The following is a 10,492-nucleotide window of genomic DNA, read 5'->3' as shown; positions in this document are numbered from 1 at the left end:
AATAAATAAAAATAGCCTACATCTATAATGGCCAAAATATGGTAAAAATGAAAATTTTTTATTTTATTTTTTAGATTTTAGGGCCTATAAACTAAAGGGATGATGACCATCAAGTGTTTCTGCAGTTCCATAATTTGACCCTAGATGTCGACATTCACCATGTAAAGTTTTAGACACATCACATGCATAGATCAGGAGTTATTCAGAAAAAAAGTGAAGTATGTACACAGTGTAAAAGTGTCTAAAAAGCACCCCAACCTCTCCAAATTATATAAAAAAACAAATTTTCCAACAATTTTTGCAGGAAAAGACAGTGGCTGTGTTCGAAATAGTCTACTACATACTACTGGCATACTGATCGAGCCCCAAATCAGTATGTCGTATGCAGTATGTGACCAAAATGAAAATTTCCAGTACGTGAAACATACCCGGATGACCTACTACTTCCGCAAAATATTCCAGTACGCGAACAGAGCTATCTTCGTGGTGTACTGCATCCCATCATGCAACGCTACGTTCACGTGATCCCGTAGTGTGCTTTGCTTTTGTCGCATACTGGAAACTGTACTGCATACTACTACGAGGACCAGTATGCAGTATCCAGTATATACTGAGTCCAGTATGCAGTATCCAGTATGTAGTAGTCTATTTCGAACACAGCCAGTGTTTATGTATTATCTTCTCTTGGCAGAATCTCATAGCGGCAGAGGCCCCCATGCACCGGTTTCCGTTTCCGGGTAAAGGCTCCTGTTTAACATGTCGCACTCTTTTGGCTCTAATTCGAGAACCATACGTCGTAGATTATCGGATTATCGCATCGTAATCTGGAGAGTCAGACGGTTTGAATGGTATATAATATGTCCACATTGGATAAAATATGTATTTATAAAAACCGCAAATATGAAATGTATGAATCATATTTTTAATAAAACATTTTTCGCCGAATATGTTTCTTTTCTGAAAGGAAATACAGCTAAACTGGCTGGAAACAGAGATTCTAAGCTTTCATATGACATATTGGGTGTCTATATTGAGCCTGTAATTATTCATAAACACTGGCAAATATTAATCATGACGAATTCTGGCCCACCGGCGGGCCAAATTAAACTATGAAACGCTCAGTTCGGAGGTTACCTTGTTCGGAGCTCCGTGTTCCAGTTCCAAATCCAATGTAAATGTAACGCAGTCTACAGGCACAGACACGGGCAGTTATGAGCTCCTTAGGACCCCGGACTTGAGAAGGCGTGTTAAATTTACATTGGAACTGGAACACGGTGCTCCGAACAAGGTAACCTCTGAACTGAGCGCTTCCTAGTTTAAAAACGAGGACATTGTGGAGCACGGAATTCAACAAACGTACAGTTAAATAAATTAAAACCCCAACGTTTATGCTTGTAGATGCTAGATTTCGGATGGGGTCAAAATAAATCTGGAGGGGACATGCCCCCCCCTCCCCCCGTGCCATCTGCGCCCCTGCCCACATGCAGTCATCAGAATATAAGACATAAGACCCAATTGTATTTTCAGAATACATTAGTTAAACGCCAATCAAAATGTTTTTAGGTGTTCTGTAATCCTCTCACATTTATTTTCACAAAGGTTTTTGAGTCTGGGATCAGCAGAGAGCCAGCTGCACACCGCCGAATTCAGCGACTTCACCGATGTGACTTATCTGGATAATCTCCAGGCTAAATTGATGCTCGCATGAATTCGTTGTGCCTAAATAAACAATAACACCGCGCCCAGAAATGATTTGATATTGAATCGTGCTGTAATCGGTAAATATACTGAATCAATTACATTACACATCAACTTTATGCATGTAGCATACACTGGTGTACATATCTGTTTGTACCAGTTGCGTTAATAGTTTGCATATGCTTATTTACGTAAACTCGCCGTCTATTTTAGTAGCCTACCGCTGAAGAACAATTCATCGTTGATCACACATCTTACTTGAAATATTTAAATATTCAACATTTAATAATATTGATTTACTGTTGATTTTAGGTCATCAACTACACATTCCTTAATATCAATGTTGAATCACTGTTTCTTTCCGACATAGTAATCACCACTTCCGTATATCTCCCGTAGACTTTTTACCGCCTCCCAACAGTGAGGATAAGTCTCGTGACAGCAAGGTCCATAACGAAAGAAGACAAGGCAATATAGCTTTACAAAATAGGAAATTGTTCTCGTTTATATACGTTTAGGGAGAGCTTGGACATATTTCGACGTATTTGAAACTTTATAAGAGGCATTCAATCCTGAACTGTGAGTTCTGATTTGTAGATGGAATATGGGAGTTCCCTTTGGAATCTTTGCCGTGGCTCAATGGGTAGGTGATTTCGGTTTCAGAAGTTCAACGCGCCTCTTTCCAAAGGAGCATTTTATTAAACGGCGCTGTTTTATATTGCACATATAAATTATGTGTTGTATTATAATGCATTCATTTGTCTTCTATTTTGTATCTTAATGTAGCCTAATGTATGTTCTCTAATATATCGATAGACAACAGTAACGGTAACTACCAATCCAATACTAGCCAAGTAGCTTAAGTGTTCTAGGGGTCTGTTTCGTGTGTGCGCGTGAGAGTAGGCTACATTATTATAGTAATTAAAATAGTTGATGGTTATTTTATTCTATTGCTAACGTCATGAATGAACAGTTAAATTAAAAGGCCATAATGAACAATTTAGCAAAATATTTTGATACTATAATGAAACATGTCAATCACCTTGAATAATCCGTTATTCTAATTCTTAACTGGATTAGTGACGTTTCCTGTGGCAGGCTACATGCTAGTAAGTTGCAGGAGGCCATCAGCTAATCTGTGTTTTATGTAGTAGGCTATAATTTATCTTTAGCAACTTGCTCTTTAGATTTATATGATATTCATTTATATGACATTCAGAAGGTCAGTTGTCATCCTCCTGGACCTAAAAAAATGTAAGGTCATTTTTTAAAACTCCAGACTAATAAAAACATCAACTCATAAAAACATTCACTTGTCAAACGTAATTCTGTATCCCACACATGCTGCACTGTAAGCCCATGCTTTTTTTTTCTTTTAGGAACGTGACAATCATTTTAACTTTCATTTTAGTAAAACTGGAACTGTAGTGATTCTGAGTTCAGGTTCTGATCTGTGCCTTATGAATATTTGATGAACAAATGTTTTTTTTTTATGTGCAGCTATTCATGTTCATATTTATCCATATTTTTTTACACATTATCTTCAATTCTACGTTTCATGAAGGCACAGTGCCTATGTGGCAGCGGAACATGCCTGGTGTGCCGCTGCTGCCCATACATCCAGAACTCCATCGTGACACGCATCACATATGCCTTCATCACGTTGGTGGGCACAATCATTGCCTGTGTGATGTTGTCACCTGCCATTGAGCATCAGCTCAGAAGGGTAAATCCAATTACCCTTTCCATTCATTTATTGGCTTGGTTTAAAATATTACATTGTTAATAACACATACTTGATGCCTATAAACAAACAAGCAAAACAATAAATATAGTAACATAGTTGAATAGTAACATTTGGAAACGTAACTGCAAAATTGTCAGTAATTTTATTAAGCTATATCAAAACTTGACAAATCAGCTGAAGATTATGCTGTAAATTAATTTGTAATCTACACATATCCCAGATTCCAGGATTTTGTGAAGCTGGATCTTGGCCCACTCTCCCAGCCATCCAAGCCAGTAGTATGTGTGATATTTTCGTGGGTTACAAAGCCGTATACCGGGTCTGCTTTGGCATGGGGATGTGCTACTTAACCTTATCTCTCCTCATGATCAATGTGAAGAACAGCAGAGACCGTCGAGCTGCTATCCACAATGGGTAAATTACCCTTCAAACCTAGTGCAAAAATGATTGGATTTTTTTTTACAATACATTATACATAAATTATGGTTTTTCAAATATTTATTATTGAAATATTTATTCTCTGTTACCATTTCTGTTAAGCAGACCTTAATTCTTAATAAATACCAGAATGGGTTATATGGTTCTCATGGTAATTAATTATTCTCTACGACTATATGTCATTGAAAAAGCAAGCTTTGGGGCATATTTTATTGCTTTCTTACAAGAAAGGGTATTTATGCTGGCCTGCAGTCTGACATTTTCACAATTCCTCCTCTGTTTCAGCTTCTGGTTGTTCAAAATTGCAGTCATTATTGCAGTTACAGTTGGTGCTTTTTATATTCCAGAGGGGCCTTTTACCCAAAGTAAGAAACATATCTTTTAGTGAAACATATTTTTACATGCATTTAATATTCATATACTGTTCATGAGAAAGCATCTACCAGATAACAGTAACAAAACTTCCAAAATATGTCATTGTTAAGATATGGGCATATTTCAGAGACCTACACAAAAAACATTGTTATGATATAGCCCTGGACCCTTTTGGGTGTGTTTTTGTGTTGACCGCGTCTAATTGAGTCTATGTATGTATTTCCGTGGGTGTGAGTTTATATGAGTGTGTTTATCAGTCTCACCTGTGGCTCGTCTCGTCATCACTCGGGGCTCATGTAGTTCGTTTATGCAGTGTCCTGTGCTCATCTTTGTCAGAGTCTCACGTCAATGTGTTTGTGTTAATGTGTGCTGTCTGCGCTCTTTATCTACAATAAATGTGTGTATGCTAAATGCACTCGCCTCATCGTGCTGCCTACCTCTCACTGTTACAATGTTATAAAAAAGTGTACAAGTATACTATTGTGTGCATTGAAAATGTATAGAATGCTGGGCCAGAATTACAATAAAATGTAAATTTCTCTTGATATGTCTTGATATGTTATTTCTTTGCCCTGGGCAGCTTTGTTCATTGTTGGGATATTTGGAGCATTCTTCTTCATACTAATCCAGCTGGTTCTTCTTGTGGACTTTGCCCACTCATGGAATGAGTCTTGGTTTTATAAGATGGAGAATGAGAACTCAAGACGTTGGTACTGTGGTAAGTATACCTTGCTGTATGAAAAAACCCATGTTCTATCAAACAACATTTCACCAAACACATGCATTGGCCCTTATATATACATTCATTTTTAGTACTGTTGTTTCTTTTTTCCTAAAATGAAATTTGTTTAAGATTGCTGCAATTATTGCACAAATGTAATTATTTCAATAAATTGCCATTTTAAAACTTTAAAAAGCCACACATAAATTCCAACATAAAGGACTGATTTATCAGTAAGCTCAAAGATTTTTTCTTGTCTCTCTAATACAACACTGTCAACACAAAAATGCAGAAGTTCAAGGGCACTGATACAACTTGAGCTTTTTGTCTACCCTGTCTTTCAATCCTAGCTCTGCTGGCTGTAACAGGACTAAATTACGGCCTGTCTTTTACTGCCATTGTCCTTATGTTCCTCTTCTACACAAAGCCAAAAGTGTGTGCACTCAACATGTTCTTCATCATCTTTAACATGTTACTGTGCATCATAGCTTCTGTTGTCTCTGTGTTACCCAAAGTACAGGTCTGTACTACTATTTGCTAAGCTTATTGGTCAGAATAAGTTACAGTACCTTACAAGTCTGCTATTTTCAAATCATTTTAAAGCATTTACCAGTTTTTTGTAGTATGAATTAGAAGTTATCATCCCGTGTTTACAGTTTGGGTCACTAAAATTTGCATTACATTTTTGCTTCTAATTTATAGGAATATAATAAAAAATCTGGACTTCTCCAGTCCTCTCTCATCACCTTGTATACCATGTATCTGACCTGGTCAGCTATGACCAATGAACCAGGTATTCAAAAAAACACACCTGCACCAATGTTAAGCTTATTTTGTACTATAAGGCTGTAAATTATATGATATGTTCATTTCAAATGCTTGTCCCAAATTCTTCTCAGACCGCATGTGCAACCCCAGCCTTCTGAGCATCTTCCAAAAGATCGCCGTCCCCACATCTGTTCCCCTGGAGATTGAGAACCAGACTGCTGTGATCATAAGCAAAGCAGAAGATCTTGAGCCCTCATCCCCATACTTGCAGTGGTGGGATGTACAGAGCATGGTTGGGCTCGCCATATTTGTCTTGTGCATTTTGTACTCAAGGTATGGCGTAGATGTCATTACATGTGTAATTATACCATACCATGTGGTAGTATGTATGAAAAAAATTCTCATTAGTAATCTTCCCTTGGAATCAACCATTTTGTAGTGTCCTGCTCTCTGAACAGTTCCAGTTCAACATGTCTGGTTCTCTTGTCTGCTTAACTAGAGAAGCATTGTCATTGACAAGGAAAGTGTCCCATCAAAAAAATAAACTCAGTGCACTGTTTCCTTTCTAAAAGCTAACTCAAAAACTAAAGAAAATGTTAATAACCACTTGTGTGGGTAGCTAGCCAACTATCTAGATAGGTAGCTAGGCAGCTAATTATTGTTCCTAGTCATCATGCTATTTAAAGGCTTAAAGTAAAACACCCTACACATCAGATTGTATTAAGCCATCAGTATCCCAATAATCCTTGTATCTGAGACCTACTCTGAATATATATTCCCTACTAAGAAATTCAGGACACAGCCATGTTTGCCTATCAAACAAAAAAATTGACACATTTCCATAAAAATGTGGACCCTGCCATATTCCTTTATGTCAGAAATACAGCATGAAGTAACTGAACAATTTGAAATCATCTCAGTGAGACTACTAGGATTACAAGGATAACGAGTTGATTTTAAAAGCATTGAGCATAAATATGACACAGCTGACATATGTATGTTTCTCTTTCCTGACAGTATCCGCTCATCCAGCACCAGCCAGGTAAATAAACTAATGCTGGCGCCCCCAAATACTATCTCCATGGGAGATAGTACTGCAGGAAGTCCCATGCATGAAGAAGTCCCTAGGATAAAGTTCGCAGAAGACAATGAAAGACACAGTGTCCAGTATAACTACTCCTTCTTTCACTTCATGCTTTCCCTTGCTTCATTGTACATCATGATGACACTCACACATTGGCACAGGTCAGTGACAGTTAAGTACTATTTGCGAACCATAAGCACAGAATCCACATTTGACTGCATGTCAAGGCTTTTGTTTTTTAAATGAACATCCAAACAGTTTTTTGTAAATAATCAGTAAAATACATTCTGTTTTTAAACATCTGCCATTACATCTGCCATTACTGACAATCGTTACTTCCATACAGCCCGGATGCTGAGTATGATTCCATAACAAGCAAATGGCCAGCAGTGTGGGTAAAAATCTCATCCAGCTGGGCCTGTCTCACACTCTATATCTGGACCCTGATCGCTCCTATGATATGCACCAACAGGGATTTTACCTAAGATTTATTTCCCTAGATCCCTGCTATGTTCTCACACATTCTTTTTTGTTTGTAGACTGGAAATATGGTATTAACCGTAGAAATAATAACAATTTCTACCTTTAGTAGAAGCAAGAAAATATTTTGTATATTTTTTGTAGTGTATTACAGTACTGTGGGATATTGTGGGGTTGTGCATTGGTTTTTAGTACACAGTACTCTCACATCAGTCTCGCTACTTAGCTGCAAAATGATGCCATCTTTGCACACAATTATGAATGTGACAAAGAAATTATATATAAAAATTGCAATAAAAGGACACAAATTCTCAGAATGTAAAGTATATCTTGAGTTATTTGGCATCCAGAACCAAAGTCTCATGTCCAATATTTACAATTTTAAAGGTCAATGCTTTCCTGTGCTTTTTGGTTTCTTTGATAAATTACATATAAAAATTTCATCCAGCTAGTACAAGTAGTTTATGAAGTTTTCATCTTTGAACATTACTGATCTCAGTAATGTTCACTAAAAAATACAAATATTTTATGAGATTACTTTTTATTAGTACAATGTTATTCAGATTATAATTGACATCATTGCAACAGATCTGTGTGCACTTGAAAAATACAAGCCAATACTATATTTCATGTCTTTTCTGATACTCACATAAGTGTATGCTTGTATGTGTAGATTTTTTAGTTTGTTATATATGAATTTTGCAAAAGTAATGTAGATAATATCCATGCCAAAGCCTTATATGTGAAGATGAGGGAAAATGGTCAATTTTACTTGTGAAGATGGTGTATTTTTTCATTTGTATGTTCTCCATTGACGTAAAAGCCATGTTTTACTTTATTTGTAAATATATTTAGTCTTCAGTAATGCATATTGTAGGGACTTGGACATTTTTTTCAAAATTACTTAATCACATTTAAAATAATACAATATATATTATACAATAATTATACAATAAACAATTGTATAAATATTATTTATACAATATTATTAACAAATATTATACAATATAACTAAAAAAAGATGCCTCAATTGTCAAATTTGATCAAGCCAGTCCAAAGATATTCGCATTTAAATCGGCCCTATTTTTTTAATGCAATTAACCTAAATCTTGTGATCAAGAAATGTGTGCTAGTTTTAGCATGTGGCCATAGTTGCCAGGTTCGCGGTTTTCATGCCAAATTGGGCTTGTTTGAAAATCCAGCCGCCCCCAAAAATTCTGGGGTGGCAGGGTGCGGTTTTTTGGGCTACTTTTGAGTTGGGCCACCGCGGGAGTTACAAGTAAACACAAAGAATCGATCGCAATATAATACTTAATTTGTCTCCATTTTAAACACTCGCCACCCCCTCCCCCATCAATAACTTTGTGCTTTGGGCTAGTTTAGGCTGCTGAAGAGCGGGTTTTACACTGACCTTGTGCGGGATATTTTTGTAGGACCTGGCAACCCTGGCTAGTTTTAGCATGTGGCTAGTCCGTGCCCACCGTTATCATGGTTAATCGGACCAACACGTTGTCTTGGGAGCCTTAAAAAACTACCTTAAACTGTACAGACTGGGATAAAACTTAAGGAAACAATAAACAAGAATATAATGTAACGGTCCACGTATCTATTAATATCTTTTGAACAGTCCCACAATGTTTTTGAACGGTCCAAACGCGAAGTTAAAATTCAACCAGGCTCAAAAAGAAACAGGAGCGCGAAATGCGAATTCTTCTAACGGGATGAGAGAAAGTGGACATTCAGTTATGTCATATTACAAAAACTCTGGGAAGAAACCTCCTACAAACCGATGAAAACAGCATTTTTTTTACCGCGCACTTGCAATGACTGATTTCGCTTAGACAGCGCGACCGGAGAAAAATGGCCACGGCTCAATCATTGTCATGCGGAAATATCCAAGTCCCTACATATTGGTGTATCTATTCTGTAAACAACCTCAGCTGCTTTAATCAGTTTTGTTCTTCTTTGGTTATCGACAAATTTTCAAATGAGCAAATATATATCCATTATCTATACCGCTTTATCCCACAAGTCACACCAAGGATCATCAGGCAAAGACAGGGGTACACCATGGATAGGTTGCCAGTCCTCCACATGGCCAACACACACGCACACACTCACACCAACAGGCAATTTATAGTGACTAATCAACCTAAAACACATGACTGGACTGTGGGTCCAGTCATGTTGTGTCTTTATTTATCATGTTAATAGGACACATTCATTAACTTAAGTTTCTTTGTTTTTATATGTGAACTTTGTTTGAAATGCAAACTCACAATTTTTAAAACAACCATGGGAATGTGAAAGATGCTGTGTAAGTCTTACTATTTTGTCTACTATTATTATTGTTGTTATTATTTATAAACCTACATGGACATTTTGCAATTGTGTTTACAGTTTATCAAAAAAAGAGGATTGTATTTTAAGTCTTTTAAAAAGGAGACCTACATATAAATAGTAAAGTAGGAAAGTACTTCCTAGACAGTTTATCTTCAGTTGAGATTAAAGATTAGATTAGATTAAAGCTGGCACCTGAACTTAATTATTTTATTTAGCCAATGTTTCATTTCAAATGTAGTGTGTTGTGTTGAGGTACCAGAGTCAAAACCAAAGGTTATGTCAGTATCCAAACAATGACTGCACTCTAGCTATGCAGGCCAACAGCTCTAAACACAAGGGTGGCAACATTTCTTTGAATTTACATTCCTGTTTAGCTTTGAACAAAGCCTATAATAAATTGAGTAAACATTTTTCATTGTAACTTGTTCCTTGTGTGATTATTGCTTGAATGACAATCTAAGACAAATGGGTGTATTTTGAGCTTCAATGGAAGTTAGATTCCAGCCCATTCCTTCATTTGTCTACTTTTGATTCTCTACCTATATGTTAAATTTGACCTTTTTATGATACACATTTCTTAAAGGTTATGCTCAAACATGTTTCTACATATTTCAGTAATACTTATTCTCAGTGTATACTATGTATACATTAATATATGTCACAGTAGAGTGTGTTTCTGTGGCTGATCACACCATGGTCAGAGGATAGTGCTCTTTGTAGCATCTGCCTGATCTCTCTAAGGCATCATTCACCTTTGAGGTTATTATCTTTTGACCCTCCCATCTCTCTTCTCCATTCTGCCAAACTGAGAACTGCATCCAGAAAAAAATGGAAGACC

The 10,492-nt window shown here is 36.7% G+C and overlaps 1 protein-coding gene across 6 annotated transcripts; it reads left to right on the top strand.

The window, feature by feature from the left end:
- The first annotated feature begins 1,209 nt into the window (after nt 1-1,209).
- Nucleotides 1,210-10,075, top strand: LOC143499014 (serine incorporator 3-like). 6 transcript variants are annotated; one of them, XM_076993952.1, is made up of 13 exons: nt 1,210-1,288; nt 1,600-1,778; nt 2,098-2,166; nt 2,296-2,341; nt 3,263-3,424; nt 3,666-3,859; nt 4,169-4,248; nt 4,839-4,976; nt 5,330-5,499; nt 5,682-5,772; nt 5,879-6,080; nt 6,765-6,992; nt 7,178-10,075. In XM_076993952.1, exons 4-13 carry the CDS (start codon nt 2,303-2,305, stop codon nt 7,314-7,316), a joined length of 1,443 nt encoding a protein of 480 aa, XP_076850067.1. In that variant the 5' UTR covers nt 1,210-1,288; nt 1,600-1,778; nt 2,098-2,166; nt 2,296-2,302; the 3' UTR covers nt 7,317-10,075. The 6 variants fall into 6 exon arrangements, with proteins under 6 accessions (XP_076850067.1, XP_076850065.1, XP_076850064.1 ...); XM_076993950.1 differs by lacking the exon at nt 2,098-2,166; XM_076993949.1 differs by having other exon boundaries at nt 2,098-2,341.
- Nucleotides 10,076-10,492: the final 417 nt, after the last annotated feature.

Source organism: Brachyhypopomus gauderio, unplaced genomic scaffold, assembly GCF_052324685.1.
Source record: "Brachyhypopomus gauderio isolate BG-103 unplaced genomic scaffold, BGAUD_0.2 sc130, whole genome shotgun sequence".
Classification (NCBI taxonomy): Eukaryota; Metazoa; Chordata; class Actinopteri; order Gymnotiformes; family Hypopomidae; genus Brachyhypopomus; species Brachyhypopomus gauderio.
This window is presented reverse-complemented; position numbering and strand designations above follow the sequence as displayed.

Coding starts and splice junctions, on each gene's coding strand:
- LOC143499014 (XM_076993950.1), top strand. CDS start 2,303: ATGGGAGTTCCCTTTGGAATCTTTGCCGTGGCTCAATGG. Junction 2,342..3,262: donor TCTTTGCCGTGGCTCAATGG/GTAGGTGATTTC, acceptor CGTTTCATGAAG/GCACAGTGCCTATGTGGCAG. Junction 5,773..5,878: donor AGCTATGACCAATGAACCAG/GTATTCAAAAAA, acceptor AATTCTTCTCAG/ACCGCATGTGCAACCCCAGC.